This window comes from Pezoporus occidentalis, unplaced genomic scaffold (assembly GCF_034315485.1).
Source record: "Pezoporus occidentalis ecotype Australia unplaced genomic scaffold, CSIRO_AGI_Poc_V1 ctg138, whole genome shotgun sequence".
NCBI classification, from domain to species: Eukaryota; Metazoa; Chordata; class Aves; order Psittaciformes; family Psittacidae; genus Pezoporus; species Pezoporus occidentalis.
In genome coordinates, this window is record NW_026913188.1 from 1280732 (window position 1) to 1308567 (window position 27836).

Sequence of the window (27836 nt, forward strand, 5' to 3'; positions counted from 1 at the left end):
TACTTTTAAAGAAATCATTTATTAAACCAATCTGTTTTATAGGAGGTATATATATATTTTATCATTAAGACAACTTCAATGAAATTACTATCTACAAGAATGACTTTGATTGTTTTATTTTCATGTCACCATACATGAACAAATGAATTTCATGTCTTATGAAAACATTTTACTCTGTATCAAAAATGTACACATTTTAATAACCATTCCTATGGTCTAAAGGGTTTTTTTACATTTAATTTCAAAAATAAGTGTCATTTCATTGCTGTGTGTGTTACAGCATAAGCTTAATCCATCCTATACATAGTAAGTTTGTGTAGGTATACAGGTACTTTTCCATGTTGTCACATACCTTCATGTTTGAGACGCAGGTGGGGGATTTGCATTTCTCTCTTTTTTTGCGAAAGGCTAAAGTATGTACTGATGTGAGCACAAAGCAACTTTTCTTAAACCAAAACCAGTCTGAATGGCACGAGAATTAGTGTTTTTATAAATTAACAACCAGAATGCTGGGTTATGGAAACAGGTGCAGGAGATTCCAGTACTTTCCTTATGGTTTCGCTCTCTGGAAGAATACCTGTTAAAAATGAATCAAAACCCAACATTTTAAAGACAAAGGAAATACGACATGGAATGGTTGAGGTGTAAGATAATTAGTTTGACAGAGCTCATTTCCTTCATTAACATCCTGGTTAACACACACTAGGTTCAAGGATGTAACTTGTTCTATTCAATTACACTTACGCCCTCGAATGAAGCATTCTGACACATTCTTACTGTTATAGCATCACTTTTTAATTATTTCAGCTATTAAACATAAGAAACAAGAATATCAAGCTATTTAGGAGATTCCCTATAGTTAAAGCTATTGAATAAATGCAGTATTTCAATGTTTCAGTTTTACTTCAGGTCACTCCCATGACTCAATTGTACAATGACATTCAACTGGAATTAAAAAACTATTTAAAGAAAAAAAATCTTTACCTTTAAGTAATTTTTAAAAACTTTAGCATCAGGCTGCTGAAGTGCTTGACAAAATTCCTGTAAGAGAGAATAAATATTAAATAACTGAATGAAGCAACATGACAACCTGAAATATGTTAGGAGCATACAGAATACCTTGTACATAAAGCAGTTGGTTTTAGTTAGTATTTTCCCTAATGTGCAACCAAAGAATGTTATGGATAGGAAATTGTAAAAGCCTGTAACAGGCCAAGTGCTTTATGGGGTTAAAAAATTATTTTCAAATACAGGATGTCATACTCACTTTTAGCTGAGTAGACAGAAACAGGACTTCAATCAAGGAGATTCTAAACCTTTAACTTTTCCAGTAACTTTTTGTGGCTTTGAAATGAACACTGCAGATGAACATTGAAGCTTAAGTAGCATTATGTACATGCTAAGTGACTCTAGATTACAGGAGAACATCTGTCACTTGGAAAAATCCTAATGTGAAATCAGAAAACTGGGGTGCCAACAAGAGATGATACTTGATCCTTACATATCTTTAATGCCACTTAAAAGTTCTATAGTTTAAGTCTAGAAATGAGTATAATTGTCCCTTGATGCAGCAAACCCCATTATCCAAACTAGCAAACCTATCCAAGCTAGCTGCAATTAAAATTGTCAGTGTTCATCAAACAGTTCCCTCATGGCGATGCTTACCATACGGCTAGCAACGCTTCATGGTTGGTGGTCAGGTGTAAAGTTTCACTTTTGAGAACTCTCTTAACACTGCTCCAAAACAAGCACACAAACCTCATATACTTAATGTTGTACATAATTTTTGACAGTAGAACCAGTGCTGTGGCTTAAATTTTTGTAGTGTTGAATACACCCTTTGTCACCACACTGTCTATACATTCAGTGTTCTTCATTTTACTTTTAAGCTATTACTCAAGTATTCTGATACTTTTTCCTCAAATTTAAATTAAAGCAGGAAGATGGCTTAGAAAGTCACACACACTGGACTATTTCCCTCTTCCCTCCTCCCCCAAGGTACTCTTGCAGTTAACTTTACTCTTTATGCTAAATTAATCCTATTCTGATATGCAATATCAGAGTAAGTTTTACTGCGGGATGGTAGCAGGTTAACTTTGGCAGTACTCATTTTGCTCCCATTTAACATTTATGATCATTAAGAGTTTTCCAGATGTTATTTTAAGAATTCCTACCTGAATTATCTCGGGAGCTACTTGCAAAGAAGGCAAATACTCTTGCTGAAGATACTGAATGCACTCAGGGCCCTAAAGAAAAGCAGTACACAATTTTCTCAGGTATATTTTTGTACAAAAGTGGAAAATCACAGACCTGTACTGTACAATACAGAGAAGAGTTTCCAAACAGGCTGTCTAAGTGACTGTTTTACAGAGAAGCTATGCATATCAAATACCAAATGCTCATGTTATTCTCAGCTGTTAGCAAAGAAAAAAAAAAAAGCTTTCTCAATCGTGACATTAAAGATTCTACTGCAATTTGCTATTTTTTGTTACATAGCAGAAAACAGACTGAAAACCGCATTGAAATAACAATTACAACATAATACAGCCAGTGCGTTTGTGACATGTCAACTGTAAAAGTCAGTTAGCTAAGAAAGCAGCCCTAATTTCACTGACACAGGAAAGGAAAAATAATTGGCAATTAGTATCTGCCAACTGCATTACCATACTACTCCCATTGCAAAATTTAGTAGCCAAATACCACAAACACCATGTTTCTTTTCCTGTAACAACTGTGTAATCTACAGTGGACCAAACAGTAATAACATGGAACTTCCAAACATTTAAGAGAAGCCGACAGGTCTGTTCTGGTCAGCACATCACTTTTTGTTTTCTTTATCTGCATTCACCAGATACCTCTCATCACAAGAGGAATTAGGGTACACTAGTAGTATGCTAACATGACTCAGTACATACCCCAATACCAGGGGAAAGTGAATCAACTTTATTAATTCACACCAGTCACCCTAGAACTAGAACATAGTATACAGTTCACATGAGAAAAGATATTCTCCTATATTTGTATTTGCACTGCCAAAAGAAGCAGTATTTGTAATAGGAAGTTATTTTGATTTTCTATATATATATATATATATATATATATATATACATACATATACACACACACATACACACACACACACACCTATCAAAAGCTTGATTTTCTACAGATTTAACTCTTCATTGCTTTCAGGGAAGAAGGAACAAACTCAGAAGCTCTCCTTAATTAAAACACAATCTCTTCTCTGCCAGTTCATAACTTCTTACATTTGTTGTGTAATTTTATTTGCATTTGACAGAAAAGTTATCAGCAACTTAAAGGTGTAGCAGGAAACAGTAATACAAATGTAGAAGCTTGAATTTCCCATTAAACATAGAAATATACTATAAAGTTTTAGTCCTTAGACAAGGCAAAAATCCATGTTTTTCCATGTTTCTCAAACTAGTCTTCTACACATCAAAAGATACCTTTAGTTTTCACAGAAGTACACTATAGTACATCTGTAATTGTTCTTTTATGTCAAAAACCTACACTGAAAAGTGAAAGATGCCACTTGATCAATTAAACACAGTTAAGCAAGCAAGCAGATTCTTCTCCTTAATGAAGTGCCAATATTAGTTCAGCAAGAGGTAGAACTACCATATCCCTATACAGGATGGTAGCGGTCATCCTATTAAGTTATGTAAGAGTAGAATAGTAATTCACCCTAGTAGATATCTTAGTTTGAAAAAAAAAAAAAATTGATAAAAGCACTAGAAAAAAAACCTGTAAGAGTTAATCCCTGCAAAATATTATGAAGCTTACCCTTTTGAGATGAATTGTTTTTAACGTCACTGCACATTCTGATAAAGCCTGCAATGCAATACATAACATTAGACTGTTCAATTAGTCTCTTGATAAAGTATTTAAAGCCAAAGACGCTAATGAGGCCCAACGCAAGGTCAAGTTCATGCCATTATTCCCCCCACTGTCTGCTCACACAACGCTAGCTCAACCTTCCAATTTTTGTTCCACTCTAACCAGGAAGATTTCTCACAGCTGAACCCAAAATGAGCTGCAGAACAGCCACCTGTGTGACCTGTGCCTTCACTTTCACTGTTAGTAAGTAATACAGCTCAATGTTAAATACTCAGATGTACGATTCTCTACCTTGATTTTGAGCATAGATGAACTACTTAATGAAGTACCACAATACTCAATAATTAATCATCCAGGTACCTCAATAAAAAATATGAGGGACATAATTTGTGAGACAATGATCTTCAGTACTGTATGGCCATTACAGGTTTCTTTGCTTGAATCTGCCCCACAAGAATGAAAGTAAAAAACCTCCATAATACACACCAATACTGTCTGGGCATCTGCCAAGTCAAACGTTTGCTTCAAAGGTGCTAAGAAACATGCAGGAACAATATGCTTGTAGACAAAGTCTGCAAAACCTACTGGTCCATCTTTACCTCCTGAAAAGAAAAATAAAATTCCCTGTTCTATTACTGCTTCGTGGCTAGCAGCAGCTGCAAAGGAGTTACGGAAAGGCAGTCTTACCCCAAAGCTCCACCAACTTGGAAAGAATAATAAAACAAGTCTTCTGTGCAATAGGATCTGGGTAATCCACTGCTCCTTGAATCACAGTAAATAACACACGCTCCACATTCTCTGCACCTTAAACACATTGAAACACGCTCATCATTTCAACTTGCAGCCTAAAAGGTTTCTGTACTCTTACACTATTTTGTATAAATACTGACCTGGAAGACATGCTTCAACTTCAAAATACTTTTTTTGCACATATCTCAGATATTTTTGGAAAGTTTCCCCTATGATGCAAGACAACTCTTCTTTAGGTTATGCTTTTGTTTATTTGTTCCTTTTTAAGTTTGGAGATTCCATTGCTCTTCTGGCCTTTAATGCATACAAAGTTGAGGGGGGTACTTTGACCTGGTTAAAAATGCAAATTTTTTCCTCTCTACCCAAACCTGGTGGTGTTAATTAAAACTCAGCAGCACTGAAATAGTTTGCTTATCTTCCAATATATGGAATGATATTTTATCATTTATAATTTCTGTGCTGCATCTATGCTTATTTCTGCTTGAGTCCCTTAAAAATTGCCCAAATACCAAGAACCTCTTTCAAGAAAGCTCTCACTATTTCTTAATGCCACCTTCTCCTTTCTCTCAGGTATCACCATTATTTTAGCATGAGGGAAGGAATTCTGAGCTCCACCTATCATATGAGTCACTTTAAAGCTTTTTAAGTCCCTAACCATTTTGATGGAATACAAACAGAATTATTTAAAGAATCAAGAAACTGGACATTCAACTTCAAGTTCCTGCTATGAAAAGTACTAATTTGTACTTGGCCACAAAGGGTAAGGAAAGTCTGGTAACTACGTATGTAAGAAGCCACATGATGCCATCTACCACAAACAACAAGATCAGTAATAAAAAAAAAAAAAAAAAGAAAATCATTGACAAAAGTTACAGAAGTTACCAACTGTCCTTCAGAAAATGAACGCAATGAATACTGGCAGCTGTGAGTGGCCTTACCCAAAAATCTGAACATTGCTATACACTTATGTATTGCATGATCTCCGATTCACCAAATACAATGATGCACGAGGATGAATACACTGTTACTGATACAGTGATCACATACAAGCTGAGAAAAAAACCTCAGAATATGCCTATTATAGCTGGATTTCACAAACCCAAATTCTTGCACAACAGTTAAGAGATAGGCGAGTCAAATACTGTATTTACATTAGTCCATTCTACCTTGACACAGTTAACAGTGCTTGGCAGGAACTAGGCTGATTTTAGCAGACAAAACTTAGACAAGAATAACCATCTAATGCTTACCCTATCTCTTCTATGCTTCAAGAAACTGAACTGCTTACCTTGATTAGCTATGACTTCACTCATTCCACTGCCAGTTACTGTCTGCAGGAAAGCAAAGTAACTCCTTCGTAACATTTGTTTTTCTAAAGTTGCAGACTGGTCATTTTCTTCTGCTGGAAGAAGCAACACCTCAAAAATAGCATGAAGCAATGGCATAAACATCTGTTGCAGAAAAGGTGAAACCTGTGTCTGTGGAGATAAGGAGAGAGTATAAACTCCAACAGTTACAGAAATCAAACACTTCAAAATTAAATATTAAGGGCTTGTTACAGTTCTCAGCTTTGATTCACCTTTCAAGTTAGTTCACACCTTCACATACCAACTACTCATAACCAACTGAGTCACATCAGGTCACCATGAACATTACTGCATCTTGACTTACACACCACTTATTTCAAGTCTTTTGCACAAAAATATCTAGTCCTGTCTAGTCTCATTCTGAATTGGAACAGCAGCTTTTTCTGCATCTCTCTCTCTCATCCTTCTGTTCAGACAGACACTCATTCAAATTCCCTGAAATCTCAAGGGAGACTGTTGTAAAGTCACTGTAGTTACAGAAAATGCATCTCCAAGATGTTACAACTGGCAGCAGGCCATGTTTTGTAGCACTTGTCTATAAAGACTGCTTTCAGAACATAAAAATAATCCTGAGCTGAAATATTACTGGTGTTACAGAATAAGCTTGTCATTTATGTTCTACTTGCAGTGAGAAATATATGTAAAAGCACTAAATTAGTTGAACATCTATGAACTGAAAAACTGAGGGTGTTACTCAACCACACCCCAGAAAGAGGCATCTCATGTCATTTCTTAATGCTTAAGCAAGGTTTTAGCCTTAATCTTCACTTTGCTATGCCCTGAAAGTATTAACCAAGGTGAGACTACTGAAGCTAGGATCTTTACATTAACATGTTGTAATAAGTATGGTACAGTATCAAAGGTAAACATTACACCTAAACATGGTATTTGTCCAGTCTTACTCTTTTTTTGTTTTTTAAAACCTTCCTCACCTTACACAGACAATTTTAAAATACCTACTTTGTTATCTGCAGCCTTAGAAATAACTTATTAATTTGTAACGGAAGTTTCTAACACATAGCTAGTTTTACTGGAACCAGAAATAAAGAGGAGAGATCAGCAGCACTTTGACCCTGAAAAGCTTAATGCAGTATCATACCTTAAACTTTGCTGTTATTTGGTTTATAAGAGGAATGAATTCTTGAAGATCTTTTGCTTCACAATCTTTAAGCATGTGTTCAGAGGCAGAAGGAATGAATGGAAGAACTTCTTCCTCTAAGCAAATAATCATGCGGTGAAGGAAAGTGCGGACACCACTTCTCAGAACTTCCTTTTGTAATGGACAACTGAGAGCTGGCAAAAATGTTTGTAAGCAGTCCAGATAAACCTCGGAGCAGCCACATTGTTTTACAGTTTGCTTATTGCTAAAAGCCTTGCTGGTTCGGCTGAAAAAGCAATACACCAAGTTTTATATAAGCACATGTTCCAATACAATGAAGAAGCACTAACACAAAAAACAACATATGCTTTAAAACACACAGGCTCTAAACTAGAATATTACAGTTCATGAAATGGGAGTAAAAAAAATGGTAGTACTAAACACGAGTTATCTGATATGAAGTCACCACATTTGTGGCAGTTTTTTGAGAATTAAGTACTAACAATTTACAAACAACATATGATTAGAATAGCTCCATACAATTAATTGAGGAAGGGAAGAGATGCTGGTTCATTATGAATTTGCTCAATGTTCTCTATATCTGCATGCATAGCAGCCTTTTTTTAAGGGGACTTAACTCATTTTCTGGTCTACTGTAACAAATTCTAAAACCACTGATGGTTTTCTGGGTCTAGAAAGCCCAGGTAGAAACTCAGCCCATCCTCTCAATAAATCCTTCGTATTTCCTTTTTACTCAAACCAGAAACACACACACACACACACAGAGTCACTCTGTGCTGCACCTACCTAGCAAACCCAACAGCATGATTGAGGCAGTCAGCCAGTGCCATCTGTCTATCCTCATCTTGTGCCATCATCAGTTTTTCTAACAATACTTTGAACTTCTCCATCAGTGGAGTCAATAAATTCCTCATTAGAACCTGTTTTCTTTCTGCAGAGTATTCGCTGTTAACTATTAATACTCCAGCTGTTTCATAAATGAAAAGTTGATCATCACTGCTTAACAGAGCCTGGTAACCATTTTCCTAAAATGGAATAGAACAGGCATAATTCACTAAATGAACTTTATCAAAGCTTTTCAAAGTTTAAAGATACTATTTCTTTCATCATGCCTAATTAACCTCTATAGTACATTTACAATAGCTTTATTCTTTCCCTACTTAAGTATCAAGCACAGGTGAAAACACAGATGAAGGAACAACTATTTTTGTACAGTTCAGACAGACTTCTATATATACCCATCTCTAGCCCATGCTCCCAGAAACCCACATAAGATTATTAAAATTAGGTACAAATGTAAGCACACAGTGATCTCACACCAGAAAAGCAGGACAGTTATTTGTGCTTAAATGTTTGTATGCTAAGCTTACAATTCAGTAAGTATTCAGGCACAGCAACGAGTAAGTGCAAGCCTTATTTAAAACCTGCTCTAAATACTCACAGGAGGAGAAAGTTCCAGCAGGTCTTGTATTCTATTCAGAACATCTTCAATAAAGGGATTCATTTGCTTACTGAAGTAAAACACAAGTACATAACACTATTCAGAAGCATGTGCATTTTTACAGGTTTCCTGGTACTTCATTTAAGTGTAAAGCTAGAGACTAAACTACCTTCTCAGTACAAAACTCCCCTTTAAATATCAACGAGCACTGCTGTAGAGAAATCTGGCTGATGGATGTGCTGCTCATGGTAGGCGAGGTAGAGCCATGGCATGGTGGGGAAATGAACATTTATTTCTTTCACCCATTTTTTTTTTTTAACCTGCATAAATAATTTAGCTTATCTGAGTAAAATATTTTCATTAGAAGTTGAAAAATAGGATCCTCCTGAAATCTGAACCATCTTGGCGATCCTCCTGCCTCAACGTTACATGAACATTATTTCACAGCCATGTGAAATAACACCAACAGGACAGGACTGTTTGAAGGGCTCTAATACACTAAGTAAATTTCACTAGTATAAATTCTTTATAAATATTCAGAAATTGTCAGGGAAAAGTTACTCTTGGGAGTCTCCAGATCCACTCTCAGCTCTGCTCACTGAGGAAACGCAGGACAGATATTTTCATTGCTGATCAGTTTTAACATCTAATCAAAATAAGCTAAGCATATGTATTCTAGTTCTTTGTTGTTCTGTGACAAATTCTTCCACTGCTACCTTAGTATTACACAACAGGACAACCTTGCTAAAGCACTGTTTTGATATATTACTTCTTTGCAGTCCATGTGAAACCCAACCTGTTTCAGTGATGACTGTGATGTACAGAGGGGCTATGTATGGTAAATTCGGTGCCATTTGGACACATTTGTAACAGCTTTACTTACTTAAGAGACTTCACAAATCTGGAAAAGAGGTAAGCTGTTCGACTTCGTACTTTGGGACTGGTATGACGAAGACCACGGTGATCTAAAAATGCCATCTGCAATCAAAGAAGCGTCTCAAGTCTTAGAATCACTAAATGAGGGACGGAAAAGCTGATAATCCAACAATTTAAGGAACCTGGCCTCCTTAGTGAAAAAAATTATTCAGAAAATAAGATTTTTTTAAGTCTAAAGAACTTATCTAGTCTTACCTAGTTGAAAATGTACATTAGATGAAACTTACTAGAACAGTTGGAATGTGTTGAGGTTCAACAGCAAAGAATTTTTCGTATCTAACCACCGTTTCAAAGAATTCCAGGGTCACTGATGTATGCTGATAGGCACTAACACCAGAAGTCACCAGCTACAAGTAAAAGCATCAGCAAGTTAGTACTTTAGCCATTTGTAATACCAAACTGCAGTGTAAGCAGTGTGCTACTAATTAAGATGAGCCATATGAACTGGAATATTCCAGTCTTTATTAGCATTTTTAAATTGCTCCCATAACGCACTTGCTTACCGTTCTCATCATGTCTTGTAAAGCCGTAGCTTTTGTAACATCACCAGAGAAGTGAGCACCATGAGATACAGGAAGAGCCTCAGCCAACATATACAGCAGCCTTATTGCTACTTCTACTTCCATAAATCGTGTAGTCTGCCAATTCCTAGAGTAAGGATATGAAGACCGTATTAGTCTGTAGTAGCTTGGTTTTCTGATACTAGTAATACATAAAATTATTTGCCACATCTCATAGGCATCTCCTTCAGGTGTAAAGTGAACACTTGTGCAAATAGCTGTTGCTATGCAGGTAAGCGACAAAGATGAAGGAATATCTCTAGGAAAAAAAAAAAGCTGCTATTTATGGTTATAAAAAGAAAGCTTTTTCTAAGCAGCTGAGTAAAAGATTATACAAAGTTATTATTTATCATGAAGTTGTAATAAGCTCCGTACATCAATTAGCTTCACCTTACTACATCATGCTTACATTCATTACAAACTCTGACAGTTACAAAGGCAAAAAAGCTGAGGGCATTTTGTAAATAAGTTAAAAACCCCAACTTACTGAAGCGTAGTGTTAAAAACTCTGCGGACAGATGCCAACAGTAACTCCGGTGAGACCTGAGCAAGTCTGTCCAGCAACAATTTCAGCTGTTTTCTGTATTCCACAAACATCGCTTCATCTTCACCCTACAAAACATCCACATCAGCAAAGTCCACATTTCGTGTTTAAATTATCCACAACCATTTTAGACAAGTTCATGTAAACCAAGAACATGTACATACAAGAACAGTATACCATGCTCAAAGGATTCAATATTGCTCCCTGTGCTCTTGCAACATAACAGCAGGCTCCCTTTTTGGCTGATGGTAACATGTTAAGATTCACTGCGCTCAGTCCAGAAACATATTAAAAAGGCTTTCCAAGCTGATGACTAGCCAAAATTAAAAGAAAATGCTCCTGGGAAAGCCTTATTGACCCAATTCTTGAAAATTGACTCACTCCTCAAATATGTTCTTTCTCAGCACCTACCTTAGTTTTAAAACTGACAGACATTTATGATGGCCTGCATAAAGTTCAAGTTAACCTTCTTAAGTCCTGAGCTCTCCAAACAGCCTGCAGCGAATATAAGTCTAACATAATCATTACTGCCAGCTGACAGATACAAAAGCATGGGAGGAAAGTGAAGTCAAAGACCTTACACCTCCTTTAGCTTGTTTTTGCAGAGGTATGACCACCTGAAGTAGGTCAAGCAGCACCTCTTTCCCAAGTTTTCCCAAGACAGAAGTGATGTGCAGAAGAAACTCATAAACCCACACTGAACAAGTCAGCTCAACAGCTACGTTTAGCTAACAGCGCAGCCATATTCGCCTAGGAATAGTTACACCCAAATGTAACCAGAAATATTGTGTTAACTAAACTGATTTGGATATCCCTTTACTATGTTGTTTTGCCCTATGCAGACATGCCCAGAGATCAAAAGAAAGCTTTCCACATCAGAAAAAGATTCAGCCTACAGACCTTTGCTTCCTACCTTGAAATCCTTAGTCTACGAAAAATATGGACTTAAAAGCATGAGCAAGTTTTACTACATATAAATTAAGTTGCAATTGTCTGTTTATTCATATAACATAATACCTCATTTTCAAAGTTATACTCTTCATCGTATGTCAACTTCTTCATAACAGCCAACATGATTGCCTAAGATAAAAACAGAACTATAAGCATGGAACAGACAAGTGATAAGAAGCAACAGTTAAAATCCTACAGTAAAGGAAACCTTAAAGCAAGTGTTAAATGTTTACAAATATTTAAAATCCCATTTGAATTATTTTCTTCAGAGATTTAACAGAATTAACAGTCCAAATTAAAACAGATGGATCACATCCAAACAACACAAAGATGCCATTCCAGATACACAGCATGGATGATTTGGAGCTCTCAGTCTCTGGAACTATTATCTGGCTTTGTTTCCTGCTTGTACTCTATGCGCTTGGTTCACACTGGGAACAGAAATTAAGATCACTGAACTAGGCAGAGGAAGCTAAACAGGTTGCCCAATCTCCTATTTTAAAGGGGCAGGAGGGCTTAGCTATAACTTTAGACTTCTCTAATAGCTCAACATCCTTGAAAGTCTTTTTTCTGGGGACAGGTTCACAAGCTGAACTGGTTCAGCAAAGAATCAAAGAGTAAGAGCCAGGAGCAGCAAACAAGAGTAATAAAATCAAAACTTTCCCTCTGCAGCAGTAGCATGTTATTGGATTAGTTAAAAGTACCTATTTCACCTTAGTAGTGACTTGGTAGTTCCTGAAACAGAAGTAGACTTGATCTCATCTCTACTGTAGTCTCAAACTCTGAATATACCATTTTGATCTTACCAAGCATTTACTAGTTCAGTCTTTTATAGCACCGATTTAATGTTTAAAACATATGGAGTACTCAATTCCATTCATGCTTTCTGGAATGGATAGAAATTGGACTGAAATACACAGCTAAAACAAGCATTTAAAAATAAGTTATGTTTTCATTTTCACTTTAGCTTAAGTTTGTTCTGGGGAACTTAAAAAAATTTAAAATATTCCAAACAGACAAAAAGCTGTTCTGAATAACTAGAACTGAATCAGAAGCAGACCATTTTATATCTATGACAACAATAAAGTGTCAAACGTCTAAAAGAATATTAAGTAGCAACAAGTAATGAGGCAGGACATAGCCATATACCTATTACAAGGAAGAGGTTCACTGAATATCGGAGAAGATTCAGTAGAATCGTCACAGGCATTTGATGAGTATCACAGAGCACCTCATCCCTGTATCTATTACCAGGTGAAAAAAACTTGTGGGGTTTTAGTTTTGGGTTTGTTTTTATTTCTTAAATGTTGGCTAAATTCTGTAGCCAACAGCTTTTATTATAACTACAGCAAATGAAAATACTGATCATATCAGCAAGAACTTGACTAACATTTTGCTATTCTCCTCCAGTACTGGAGGTTCTGAATGCACAGCACCATAAATTTCAGACCAATAATAAAAAAGGGGAAAAACACCTCCCCCCCCCAAAAAAACCACCAACCAACCAAAAAATAACACCAAGACTTTTGACTAATAAGTCGTGATTACAAATTTTCATTTTAAGTGCAAGACCTAAAGTTCTTTTAACACCAAAAGTGGACCAATGAATTCAACTTATGATACTAAGGTGAAAATCTTGGTAATCTCACAGAAATAGACACTTGTAATGCCTTTAGGATGAACATGGTCAAATAGCAAGAATGTGATCAGGCTTTCTACTGACACAATGTGTCAGCATCATCCGTGAGAAGTCTCTGTAAGTCATAGTAAAGAATTAATATAACTGCAAAACATTAATGTGATATGCTTGTAGCCAGAAGCGCTTAAACACCTGTCACTAAGAATTAAAATGTGATCTTGCTGACAAGAAAAAAACTTTGGGACCTTAAATGCACAATAAACAGGATCCCCTTTTTTCCTGCTCAAATAATGAATAGTTGAAAGTGAGGATTTCCTAGGTGCAAAACTGTAAAGGCACACAGTTTAAAGGCTGAAACAATAAGATTTAGACTATTTCCAAACATGCTGTTATTATGAGTTGGATAAAAGAAGATGAGTATGATTGCTTCTCAGTTTAACACAAAACCTCAAGAAGTGCTCAGTAAAATAAAGAAATAATTACAGCTCAAAGTTTTTCAGTATGAAAGCAAGTTTAACAAAACAACAGATTTCTGGGCAGTAACATATTCAAATTTAAAGTGCCTTAAGTGCACTGCAGTAGGAACTGGGTTTGATCCAGCGACAAGAATGAGACTCAGTAACAAAAGTAAAAAGATTTAGTGATGTTATAAAAACTCTTATTGTGTTACCTCACCCAATTTACATAGACATTAGACAAAACTAAACCAAAATAACCTAGACCAGTTATCCAAATTCAACTGTTCATATTGTAACAGGTATAGAATTCAGTTTTCTTTGTATGGAAAAGGAATCACAGCTGTCAGCTGAAGTTACAAAATACCTGCACAAATCTAACCAGTTCCATATCTAGATTAGTACATCCACGTCAGTGCAGAAGGCTCACAGAGATCAAAAAAAGACTGTGCTGAAAAAAACCCGAGTTTACTACCTCTGAAAGTGGACATAAACCTTATATATTAATCTTAATGCTTTATATATTAACTTAAGCTTATGTATAAACTCAAGCATATAAACTTAAGCTTAATGTATAGTTTATAGTAACATCTAACTGCTCATAAGTACAACTGTTATTAGCTTCTTTAGGAAGCTTAACTTATACTATCAAGGGTTGAATGTCACGACAACCCTTCCCATACTATTTCCAATCCTTTTGATCTAGGGCAAGTTTTAATAAAAATACAAACCTTTAGGGAGAGATAGGAAAAAAAAAACCAAAACAAACCCAAACCCCAACAAAAAACCAACACCCACAAAACCAAACAAAGAAAAACAAAATCCCACAAAAACCCCCACCCCAAAACACAAACCTCTCTCCTATCTCAATTTAAGAACATTCTAAAGAACATTCTGTCAACAGTACAGACTGTACAGTAGCTTACCAACATATGCTTAAGGGTTGCTTGGAAAGACCAGCTCTAAAATAGCTTTCATCTTCATACACAATTCAATATAGGTTTACTATTTAAGGAAACAGCTGTAGTTAGTTAGGAAAAGATGGAACATACCGTCCTTACTTTTAAGTCTTCCCTTTTAATTACTGTCACAAGCACATTTTAAGGATTATAAATAAAACATTATTTGTTTCAGCAAAATGGAAGATTCTGACCCAATGTATTCGTGAAAAGAAGAATTTCTAGTAAAAAGAAAATACTTACTTCTACATTAGCTTTTTGTTGGTCTGAAAGTGCAGAAAGCTGTAAAATAAATTTCAAGTGTTATTTTTTCCTTTATTACTATCTAACAGGAAAAGACAGTTTGGTGCTAACAGCCTTCTTTCTTAGCCACTTTTAAAGCCACTTAACACAAGATTTGATCTTCAAGCTTCTAAACACTACAGAAATAGTATGACCACAGCCATTAAAAATACTGAGTTACTAATTAGTAACCCCCCCATTTTGCAAGTCAGCTAGCACACTGTATGAGATTCATATATTCCCATGAAATTCAAACTAAATCATATGTCAAAAGATGTTAAATTGAAACAAGGTTTATTTACTTGTTTCAAGATGTGAAGGTAGTCATAACAAAAGCCAATGATATTTGATGAGATGTCATCATCTTCATGAATTAGCAGTTGCAACATTAGGGCCACTTTCGCTTCAATAGCTTGCAGAGTGTCTTGAGCACTTTTCATATCACCATTTTTTATCAGTTTAGTCCAACTAGCTATTAATGCTTGCCCCATTCCATTGACCAGCTTAGAAAATCTGGCCAGAAAATCCACATCGTCTTCCTGCAAAGAAGAGACATCTAATTAAAATACTAGCAGAACTCATGTTTAAATGGCATGAGCTTAAAGATTGTATTACCCACATATAATATGTAGAAGTTAAACCAACATTTGTCTCCAAGATGGAAAGTGCAATTGTCTGGTTCATTGTCCCAGGGAATAGAAAAAAATTAAAGGCATGCCAGGTTTGGCTGTTCTCCCTTATGTAACAGCAGCTTGCTTCATCTCTTCAGATTACTTTGTTTCTCTTTGCACTTGACAGCAAGAAGTAGGTTCAAAATAAAAGCAGCGGCAAATACCTACCATAAATTTTAGGCTGTATAAAAGGAAAACTTTTTATGGGAAAGCTTCAAAGAATTAACAGCTGTATCTCGCTTTAGAAATACTGATAACGAGTATCATTCAGTACTGCCTAAAAGTGTGGGTTAATATTAAATATTTATGGCTTGTTTTGCAGAAATACATGGATCAGAATTGACAACTACCCCATGACCACTCATCCCAAACAGATGCTTTGCTTCAAAATGAAGAGATAATTGTATTGCAGTCTAAGGACTATAGCTTCATAAAGACTAGCTCCTCTTTCTCCATGGCAGGTAGCAAAGAGCTGTCCCTTAAACACTGCAACTGCCAGCAAATGTGTGTTTGGCTAGTTAGGTGTATTTTTCCAGCTCACAGATAAGAATTTCAACCCTCACGTCCAATGGTGCAAACATGCAGAACAGTATACGTGCCCTTAAGAAGTATTTTCTCCCTACCTAATTATGCACAGCTGATCTAATGCCTTATCCTAAAAAAACAAAACCAAACAACTTTACTTTGGCTACAATACCTACTACAGAATAATTGAGAAGATTCAAGGTAACGAAACACTGAAGCAGTATTCACGGTAAGCACAACATGCTTTGGAAGAGGAACAGAGGAGTTACATAATACCTTGCTTCTAAAACAACACACTCATGCTGAAGACAAAAGAAATGCAGTGTGTTTTAAATGAATAACAAATATTAAGGACAAGCTGTTAATTTAAGTATGAGAAAACTCTAAGGAGTGTTTAGCTTTGATGCAGAAGCACAACTAATTCTCCCTAATCTGCGGACTTAGTTTTCTGTTCGTTTGCTTAAGAACCATTGGAAATCTTTGACTCGTTCCTACTGTAAAAATCAATATACAAACCTGATCAATACTGAAGAGGCCAGCAGACTGCAATACTTGACATAAAGATTCAACCAATTTTGTTTTATCAATTGGGTCCATTCCCTTATTTACAATTTCAAACAAACAATCACAAGCTTCTTCTCGGAGAACTTCCACAGACATGTGACCTAGCAGCATATTTATGAACCTTCAGAGGAAAAACAAAAGTTTATTTTTATATGTACACAGTGGCATTGTACAGAAGCTTTGTATTATCTGCATGTCTATGTACAATAGTTTCTTTTCATAAGACAGTTTTAAAATCTATCGCACTGACTAAACTCAGCATTTCACACATGTTAAGGAGCAAACTGTCTAGTGCCCATTTCAGCCATTGTATCAGCTTGGCTTGCAAAGTAAATCACTCTACTAAAACCCCCAAACTCCAAAGACTTAAACATAATTGAAGTCCTTTTTCAAATACAAATTTCGATTCTGTGTCAGAAACACAGTCAGCATGCTGTTGAGGTTATTTTTGCAAACACATTTTATCAAAACCCCCTTACCTTTCATTGGCTATCAGGCTCAAATCTATCCAGGATACATAGGCTCCAACTACTTCAAGGCACTGGCATGTCAACTCTGAGTTATTATATTGATAGTTTTGTAAGATTTGGTACCATGATTCCACCAAACTTGGAATGCACTGTTCCCTCATAGTATCTTTTAATAAAGTGTTCCTACGAGCCTCCTATCAATACAGAAAAGGGATTAATCAGTCTTGTCACAGATCAATCTTGACTAATCGTGTCAAATTAGTATCATTTTTGTATCCACTGCCAGACACTACAAGATAAATAATTCAAATCAGAAACCCAAAGAGAGTACTTTATTTTCCTGGCAAGAAATAAAATCAAAATACTCTGGTTTTCACTCTTTTTTTCTACCACAATGCCCAAATACTGAAGAAAGGCAGACAAAAGGGAAAAGTCCTCTTAAACACTAAATGGATTTTTTGATATTAGGACTCCTTAAAACAGGCACTAGAAGGAATTAACATTTAAAAATGAGAAAGCCCAATATTAAATGGGCTAACTTAGTCCACTAGTAGTCTGCTAGCTTTCCAAGCAAAAAATGCATTAACTGAAGAGTATGAGATAATAAAAAGCATTAAACAACATATGGCTTTTGGATCTAAACCACCTATTATTTCTAAGGCAGAGCTGCCATAGGAAAAAAATTATATCTCTGCAAACCTTCAGCTCAAATTAAAGTAAGAGAACTTCTTTTTAAAGCAAATGTTCATGCAAAATAATGACTTGCCTCTGATGTATGAACAACATCCCGGTCTACCAGCTCAGCATCAACAGCCATCAGGATTCTGAGGTACATGTCCACACCTCGGGGATTAAGGTCAACTACTGACAGAATATCAAAGAAAAACTTCGGCCATTTTGTGAGATATTCAGTAACAAAAAGTAATGCAAATACTTGTGCTGCTTTGTTGCGAATAAAAGTCTTCTCAGGCTGGGGATTCAGCATCTGGTAGAAACAAGATATTTTATTTGTATATTCTTATATAGAAAGATTATAGATTATATAATATACATAGATTATATAGATTATAGATTATATAGATTCTTATATTATTCTTATTATTATATAGATTCTTCTTATTAGAGAAGAATCATGTACGCTGTTGTCCTCTGTATAGTAATTAATGTATTTTCTCTCTTCCTGGTTAATATCAATAAAAAAGCCTTACCTTTCCAGGGATTTTGAAGAAAATTTAGCTAAACTGACATGAAACAGGGAAGACATTCTCTCTCAGTGATACAGTCCTAAACCCTTCATTCAGTACTAAGACATTAAGTGTACTATTCAAAGACTGAAAGCCGATTTGAGAGTTTGGTGGAGGAAGTAAGCAGGAACTTACAGAAAACAAGGAACAGCCCTCTTGTAGCTAGCCTGTGTCTAAGTTAGATGTTAGCTTTAAGAATAGTAAAGGAAGTTTCTAATCTAAACTCACTGAAGGGTTGAGACAGGATTGGGAATAATAAAAATGCCATTAAATCTCCCTTCTCTCTCCTTTCCCTTTTCCTCCTAAATGGAACAAAGGTAAATGAAAAGAAATTTAATCCATTTCACAATGATCTCTTCTTTTTCAAGTTGTACTACATTCCACTTCCTATGGATAAATTTTCTACAAACAAAGCAACTGTTAATTTCCAGTACAGAATGATAACTAGATAATGGCAAGTACAAACAAAAGCTTGTGTAAGCCCACTTGATGGTTCTGCCAATTACAAACTCCTGGGTCCCACTGGTATTACATGTTTTGCTACAGTAACTAATTGAACAAAAGTAGCCAATGCTCTGCCACAGTGTTAACAGAGGACCCATGCAGTTCATTCATCAATATCTGCTAGTATTCTAACCACACAGGAGTTAGGCCAGGAGGGTCTTAAAAACAGAATTACTGCTCCTCCTCTAAACACTCAGGAATATCAGGATTACCTCTCTCTAAAGGGAAACTTCTAAAACACAATCACCTGACATAAGAGTTTTATATTTAGTAATAAATTCAAGCACAGACTTCTTCACAACATCTGACTTAAACGATTTCTAATAAAGATTGGCATGTTAAAAGCTTTTAACAACCAGATACCATGTATCTTCAGGAAGCCATCTTAAACTCAAATGACACATTAAAACATTTAGCCCACACTCAACGCTTTATGTTATTCTACTAATAAGCCTACTATTCAAAACTGCTGCAAAGGGCCATGCTTACCTGTGCTTGCAGCCATGTTATGAGTGTTTCCCTAATCAGCTGCTGCTGGGCTTCAGTAAGTTCAGAGTACCTGAAATGAAGCATAATGCGATCAAAATACAACTACTTCATGACAAGTGCAACATTCAGCAAGGCAAAGCCTCTTAATATTGCACAAAACACTGCACATTAATGCAAGTTAAAAGTTCCTAGAAAATGAATTTACACAGCTATTTTTATGTTAAGATTTTGAGTGAAAGACAAAAATAAGGGAAAACCCCCAACATTCTGCCCATATTAATGGATTATATTTTGAGGCTTGAAATTTTGCAGGAAGGCTGTTCCATCAGGGACAGGACTTACAACCCTGATAAAAAGCACACATTTGATAAAAAGCCAGTGGGGAAAAAGAAGACGCATCTGCACAAGCTCAAGCATGTTTACTACATGTTTAACTGTTGATAGTGAGCACAAGGAAGTCCTTCACTGATTTGACCTACAGTACATTTATTATCAGACATATGTCAAAATAAACAAAGCAAACAAGTAATTCTGCTTTAAGTCACACATAAAGCCTTAGCAAAATTTGACATTATATTGAGCCCACCTCAAATACCACCCACAGAACACGTTCCTTCCCAGGACTAGGTAAGCTGAGAAACACTATCCTTGCAACAGAGCCAGCTACCAGTTTGCTACAGTCCTTTACAGGAATGACTGCTGCATGCAAATCCAGTGTACCTGCCATAAGTAACTATTCATTAAGGAGAAGAAAAAAGCAACCACACTGAAAATGATGAGCTTCCTGAGCAGCAGCAAAGTAGGAAAAAAACATACTGTAGGAAGCAGGTGATATGAGTGGAACAAGCATAGGGAGATGGACAATGAGGTAAAATCAGGTGAATCACAAAGTCTTTCACTTTTGCTCTGATACGTAATTGTGAAAATCAGTTGCAAAATACATCTTATTCCCATCTAAAGCCCCACCCAAGTGTTCAGTGTATTGCAACCAGTCATGATGCTATTCCAAACGGCAGACACCTCTGTCATGATGTTCAAGTCCAAACCAAAGCAGGCCAAAGTATGGAAAAATACAGTTTTGTGCAATGAAACTTCTACTATTTAAAGTATTTTTTTCCTAAAATTATGATTCTGTGAAAACACCACTCAGTGAAAAGACTACTTTCTCAACATCTCTGCCACAGTTTTTGAATGAATAGGGCTTTGTTTGAAGTCCAGGAGTCTCTACTGAGCAAGGCTGCTGCTTGCAGGATTCTTTTCTGCAAAAATCAGTGAGTACAGAGTAAGGCTTGAATCTCCAGAAAGGAACAGCTAAGCAAGTTTCAAGCAATCCTTGGTAATTAGGTCTGTATTGGGGCATACACAGGTGTTAGATGAGAGCATGCTGCTCAAAACTCAAATGCTCTTCTCCCAGGAAAAGTAGTACAAGGAAGTCCTCCGGATGGGATTAAAGCCACCTCGTCAACCACACAGAGACAACACATAAGTTTCATTGCAAGGGGAAAATAAATGAATGGATATGGCTGATGTTAAGAAAGATCACTCACTTGAACTTAATTTGATGTTCCAGAACTTGAAAGCAAAAGAACTTGATGTGATCATCACTAGAAAAGAAAATTCTGTTACTGAGGGCAATACAGGACACTTCTCTGGGAAGGAAAAAAAAAAAATCCTCAAACATTACAACCAGGTCACCCTTTGGCAAATGAAGAATTACTGTGCACCAGAGAAAAATGCTACTGTTGGTACTTCAAAGGGAAAGTGAGAACTAGTCAAGCAGTTCACTTGGTAAAAATGAGCAACTGTTAAACTAATATTTGTTTGACTTTATAATATTTTTTATATAGCCACCAATTTATCATGCTTTGTTTTCAGTAGTGAACACACAGAATGACAGTATCTGTATCCTGCCTTTATAAAATCTGTCAGGCTTCAATAATACATTCTGGGTCAATCAGTACATTACACATTAGAACACAAAGTTGTATGTTGTGGCTTAAAGAGCAAAGCCAAAGACAAATTGAGGCATAGATTAGGAAGGGACACTCCACATGCTGTATAACCTACACAAACTTTTTCTCTTACCTAAAAGTTGAAACAATCATAATGTATTCTGATAAAGACTATAAAATGCTGCTTTCAAATCTTGTGTGGCTTTGTTAATTACTGCATATTCTGTTGGAGTCAGAAGGTTTGATAAATCATTTACAAAGATAAGTATTCACTACAAAACACTGTTGTTATGCAGGGATATACTTCCTTCAGTTACCTTCCAACCTGAATTATTCTGTGATACCGCAACAACCTAATATTCAAGATGTAAATACGCAACTTTGTGCAGAAATAGTGGTGACTACATACTCTTTGCATCTTGAAAAATTAGATGGTCTAGAATATAGGCATAGAATAGGGGCAAGGAACTACGGAATTACTGAATACAAAGTAATTTGTATAGTCTCAAATCGGGAATTTTTCAGCACTCCTTTCCCCTGTATCTTATTTTTTCTCCCTGGATTTCACAAAGCAACAGTATTTACACTACTAAATGAATACAGAGTTTCATTTACACGTTGCTTTCGTGAAAGGCATTATATAGAGGCCACAGATCAACCAGGACACTAAAAACAGTATGAAGACTTCCAGTAATTAACTTTCAGCAATTTAGTTTGTCTATTATGCTGTAGAGCTAAAACCAGGCTCCAACATACTAGTAATGAAAAAAACTACAGTGACTCTTATCTACATTACCTGTATATATTCTGAGCCAATGCTTCCGCACAGACCTGCCAAGCATCCTGAGATACCTTCAGCTGCTCAAAGTAAGCTAGTGCCTGCAAGCATCCAAGTAAGTCTCATTTAAAAAGAGAACAAATCAAACACAGCAAGACATGTCATTCGCAGGGAGACTCACATTTAAATAACTTTCCTTCAAAAAACCCCAACATGTGGATACATCCAAGTATTTATATGGCTCCCTAACTACCATAACACAAGAGCGTAAGAGAGGAAGAGTTATAAGTTCAACTCCAAGCCAAAATTTGTTCCACGAATTCTAAAAGAAAGTCACCTAGATTTTTCACTGAAACATTTTGCTAGTTTCATTGCACCCCTTTGGCTGCATTTGATACCTCAAACTCAAGAAACATTCAAACAGCAATCACCTGAATAATGTCAGTTTTTGAATCTATTAGAGACTGTAAAAAATGTCTGCCAAATTGATATAATCAAGTTGCTTATCAGAACTTCTAAATAGCTTTTGAAATGGTTCAGTTGATCTAGTTGCTTTAAGATTTAGCGTGGCCTGTTGTACAAAACAGTAAAGTAACTTGAAATAGATTAGGTTAACAACATTATGTCAATTCTATGAATGCACTGTATTCAAGGTTTATTTTTGGTTGTGAGAGGATTTTGTTTGCTTGTTTTGTTGGGGTTTGCTTGTTTTTCATTTTGTTTAGATTTTTTTTTACATTAGTTCATAACTGTTTCCCTTCTCCAAAGTAATTTCCCAAAGTAATTACTCAGTGAGCTGAAATAACTTCTTAAAACAAGAATTCACTTCCTGTGGATAGCACTGGTATCTTCCTTATACTGAACAGATTTACTAGAAATTGTTTTGTACTTCCCTTATATGTTACATCTTACAAGATTAGTGAAAAGTAACCTTTTACTATAAAATATTTCAAAATTAGGCAGACTGCATCATTACATTTGTAAGCTTCAAATTTTACAATGATATTCTATTAATAGAACAGTAAAGGTTTTAGCTATATGCATGTTTTCATAAAGGACAAATACTCAGAACCAACATATTTAACAAGCTACTTAGCAATACTATGCTGCACCAAACTAGTTTTAGCTTTCTTATATATTCCAGGATTTGTTTTATGAACACAAGCCCAAGGTATTAACACCTTCATTTCTGAAAGAATTTACAGGAGGTTATCTTATAGGCAGCTGAATCAACTTGATTATCAATCAGCAAGCAGAAATACTTACTGAATAGTTATGTAAGTTGTAGTGCCTTTTCATAGGAGCATCTCTTACGAAATAACTGTTACCCACATATCACGATTACTTTCTTAATCTACTTTATGCTATTAATTAATACAAGCTTCACTACAGTAAAAAACATAAATTTCTATGAAAGACACTAAAGATGCAAATAATTAAAAAAAATAATAATCTAAGAACTAAGAGGACAATTGCAAGCAACTCAGTTTCAGTGGCTGCTTTTCATTCTGTAGGAGTCTGGGTAAGGAGCTGAGCAACAAGTACAAAAAACTGAAAGGACTTCAAAACTCAGAGCCCAGAAAAATAAATTACATGCATGTCAAGTGTAATTTTATTGAATTAGTGACATACACAACCTTCATCTTACATGTTTGTGACATGAAATTTTTTTGTACTTGCCACCAGGAATCCTACACATAGGTTAACAAAAAAAACCCAAACCAACCCAAACTCCCACACACCCTCCCCTCCCAAGGCTTTTGCACTGAAACAGCACCCCCAGTATTAGAGAAAGAAGCAAGCTAATTACATACTCTTTGTCTGAAGTCCGCATCAGCATTTGGGTTTAGCCCTAAAAGGGCTTGCTCATCCATCTCTCTTGCTATACTCTTTGTTTCCTACTCCTAACTGGTCTGCCCACTTCTTCTAGAGGAGGAACTACCATCATCTGCAAACAGAGAAAGAGAAACTTTATTTGTTCAGCAGAATAACAAAATTTGAAAGCAGGACAGCAACAACCACAGAAGTCTGCCAACAAACCTCAAACACATTGTATGTACTGCACCGAAACATAAATGCGCATACATCTTATACAGATATCAGAATTCTAAGTCCTGTAATCAGCTTTTACTAGTACTATACTACTTGCTGAATAAGGAAAATTTGAAGTGTACGTATATTTCAGTTATTTTGAAAAGAGCCAATACCTTCATTAACAATGAAATGGCATGATGTACTATTCAACTGAAAGGCTTGAACTCCAATTTCAAGCACACAGAGGTTTCAGCAAGATATGACATAAGCGAAAATTTGCTACTTAAATGACAGACCACTGTATTTCCCTTCCCCCACGACAAACTTCTCAACCCCCAAACTCTACACATTTCTAATATAGTTAAGCTGCTTCATACACCCCCTATAAAATATTTCCCCTAGGGGAACAAATGCTATTAGGAGGTCTTTCTTCCACAGCAAGTGCACGAAAGAGAAGTGCCTTAGGAAGTAATCACAAAATACATCACACTGAGTTGTTAACAAAGTTCTCTGTTGCTACTAATGGGCTTACCTAGCAATGATTTCTATTTAGAAAACTCAGTGTAAAGTTAACCAGCAAGCTAGACAAATGTTCTATGAGGCTCTACAGGTGTCACTGTCAAACACTAGGATGCTGTTAAACAGCAAGAGGGGCCAAAACTTCATCTATCCTTCAAAGCTCTCCTTCCCCCCCATGATAACATAGTAATTAGGCCTGAAATAAGGCCTTGTTACATAAGCATGTAGGAGGCAGGGGAAAGGAAAATAGAGAAGAGGAAGAGATGAAACACAAAGGAGCTGTGGTTTGAAGCTGCCTACATGCCTATAGGTAGAACTTCTGATTTCTTAGTATTGCATGTCTTGTGAACGCTCTTGTTCACCCTCCCCCACTGGAAGAAAAGTGGCACAGCGACAACTGAAAAGGGAGCACAAATTTTAACGTAACACCACACAGGCACTTCTAGAAATCTCACTACAGAACACACTATAACAAAACACATCATTAAAAGCAATTCAGTGAGGAAAATTGAGTTTGTACCAAGAAAAAGTTGCAGGTTGCAAGCAATATAGAAACCAGAAAGTCTGGAACAAAGCAATGACTCGTGGCAAAACAAGCTTCACGCACTGCCTTACGACAGAGTAATCCCGTTCAGGGTCAGAACCTTTAGGGATTAAAGTTGCTCTGCTGAGTTGTCTCCCTCTTTGCCCCCAGCTTGTTTTCCCCATAATCAACATCTAAACCAGACAGATTAAAATAAGGTAAAATGCTGCAGGAAATGTTTTGGGTTTTGTTTTTTTTTTTTAACAGCATCTTTTGATTAGGGTCTGGTCCAGTTATGCAAATCAAACTAATATACAGAAACATATTTGTGGCATATTTCCCTGCTGATATCACTACATTATCTCCCCAAAAGGTTGCAGTCTTCTACAGGCAGCTGACAAGTTTAACTATTAAAAATAACCTGGCTCAGACATATATTCTCTTCACTGGCTCAGCTAACAGCAATGCCAACCAGTTTTACTATCTTGTATATGATACATATTTAAAATTTCATTTTCTAACATATATCCTTTTCTAAGAGTTTCAGCTTGAGTAGCTTCCAGCTTCAACTCTGGAAGACAATTAATGAGATGGACTATCTGAATAAGCCTTTGGAGAAAGCTAACAAAACAGCTTTTCATGCTATATGGTTTTAGTTAAGTGAGTAGAAAATCTGTTTTACCAGCCAGTTACACTTTAAAAGCAAAGCTGTACTTCAATTTTAATACTACAGTCTGAAAAATTCATTCCAACATACATCCAGTTATAACATCAAGTATGTTGTTAGAGCAAGTTTTATTTATATAAAAAAATGTTAATATGTAACTGTGCAGAAAGTATTGTCTTATTTACATAGTGACACTTTTTTTGTTAACCAGTACACTGTGGCAAACTGATCTGACTATAATTAAGAGGGTGCAGTTCCTTAACAGCAAAGTCATACAGGCTCTCATCAGAATAGTTTATTCCCTTCCATATATTAAATACTTATAAATGCATTTGATAATAGAGGCTGCTTTCATACAGGAAAGCACATATAAAACGTAGTCACACTTCAAGTAGGGAAGACTGCCCAGTTTAACAATACTAACATGGTCAAAGGTGTGTTACTTGGGCCCGGATACCCTCTAATAATGAAAGCATTCAGAACATTCTAACCACAGATGCTAATCAAAGGGACAATTATTAATTAAAGAATACTTCATTTACAGCACTCATTCTCGGCATTTACAAGACTGTGATGGCACACTGGGAGCCAGCAACATGATTCATTTTAATTCCCTCGAATTTTCTCTCTAATGAAACAAAGCCAAGAAAAAAAATCTTTAATATTCTTTTTCGAACGGGTTTGCTTGCTGCAGAGCCTACATAGAGTCTTAGGCGGTAGATCCTTCACACTGACCTAACGCGGTCAAAACGAACAGCTGAGCAATTATAGCTATTTTGAGGACTTTTCAACGGGACTAAAAAGTTTTTCTTTCTGGAAGTGACATACTGCATGTCAGGCACGTTCTTACTATCCGGGAATTCCCCGTGAAGAGCAAGGCCCTGTTGCCCTCCCCCGGGCCAAAGCTTGGTCAAAGAGCTCAGCCTGCTCTCCCTGCAGAGCCCCGACCGCTGCGTGGCTCAGAAGAGGGCATCCACACCCCACCGCAGCCGCACTTGCGGCGAAGACACTGGGGCTGCAACCTGCCTTCCCCGAGGCCGCTGCGGAGTGACAAAGCACTCCTCCTCCTCCGGCGGGACACCGGGGACCTCCGTGCCGACGCACACCGAACGCAGCGGAATATGGAGGTGCGGGGAGGTTCTCCCCTCACGTTGCTGCAGTCCAAAAGCTTGCGGTTACTTCCTTCCCCCACCGAGGCAGCCCCGGCAGCACACGAACATAACCCCGCTGCAAGGTACAGAGCACATCAGAAAGCACCACATTTTTCCGGTCCCCCACCAGCTCCCTCATAGGGGTGAGGCATGGCGGGGACCGGCCAACTCCGGCACCCTCCGCTCCCCAAGCACAGGGGCGAGGGCGGCGGCGGAGGCTTGCAGGGAACCCCCTTCCCCAGAGCTCCACAGCTGCGGAGGAGGCAGCACCGGCCTAACTGGAACCGGGTCACTCGAGGGACCCCGCCACCTCAGCGCGGACGCCCGCCGGCGCTTACATCGCCCCTTCCCTGCAGCAAAGGCGCCGCCGCCCCCATCAGCGACTGGGGAGGCCCAGTCCCCTCCGGGCTGAGTCACCACACGCCGCGTGTCATGTCGCGTCCCGTCCCCATTTCCCCGCTGTTACCTTCCCGGTCACTCCTCCATCGTGGCGGCACTGCCGGCTCCCACAGCTCTGCGGCCGCCACGAGCATACGGAGCGGGCCAGGCCGCGCCGCCTCGGCTGGCGGCGGGAGGAGGAGGAGGAGGAAGAGAACGCCCAGGGGAGGCGCCGCGGCCCTCGCGCGTGCGGAACGGCCTCCGCACCTCTGGGGAAGGAAAGGAAGCGGCTCCCGCCCCTCAGCCCGCCCGCCGCGCAGCAGGACTACGGCTCCCAGCGTGCCGCGCTAACCTCCTCTCGCGGCCGCGGCAGGGCACGCCGGGATGAGCCGGCCCCACGGCACGCTGGGAGCCGTAGTCCTGCCCCCGGCGAAGCGCGAGTGTAGGCTTCAGCGCCGTGTCCCGCCGGGCACGCACAGGTGGTGCTGCTCGCACCTGACGGCGC

General features: G+C 37.5%; 1 protein-coding gene across 2 annotated transcripts; it reads right to left on the reverse strand.

The window, feature by feature from the left end:
• On the reverse strand, positions 1 to 27664 carry XPOT (exportin for tRNA). Of its 2 annotated transcripts, XM_062609448.1 has the most exons (25): positions 27420 to 27661; positions 23874 to 24007; positions 22078 to 22160; positions 20877 to 20933; positions 19330 to 19399; positions 17859 to 18077; positions 17102 to 17286; positions 16575 to 16743; positions 15165 to 15401; positions 14824 to 14862; positions 11594 to 11656; positions 10520 to 10644; positions 9976 to 10120; positions 9700 to 9819; positions 9420 to 9514; positions 8537 to 8606; positions 7882 to 8120; positions 7075 to 7360; positions 5897 to 6086; positions 4546 to 4662; positions 4345 to 4460; positions 3805 to 3852; positions 2175 to 2246; positions 985 to 1041; positions 1 to 577 (listed from the first exon to the last, which is right to left on the reverse strand). In XM_062609448.1, the coding sequence occupies exons 2-25, from the start codon at positions 23931 to 23933 to the stop codon at positions 551 to 553; spliced, it is 2889 nt and encodes a 962-aa protein (XP_062465432.1). In that variant the 5' UTR covers positions 23934 to 24007; positions 27420 to 27661; the 3' UTR covers positions 1 to 550. The 2 variants fall into 2 exon arrangements, with proteins under 2 accessions (XP_062465432.1, XP_062465433.1); XM_062609449.1 differs by lacking the exons at positions 1 to 577; positions 985 to 1041; positions 2175 to 2246; ... (1 more) ...; positions 4345 to 4460; positions 4546 to 4662 and adding an exon at positions 4708 to 4817 and having other exon boundaries at positions 27420 to 27664.
• Between the last annotated feature and the right edge of the window lie 172 nt (positions 27665 to 27836).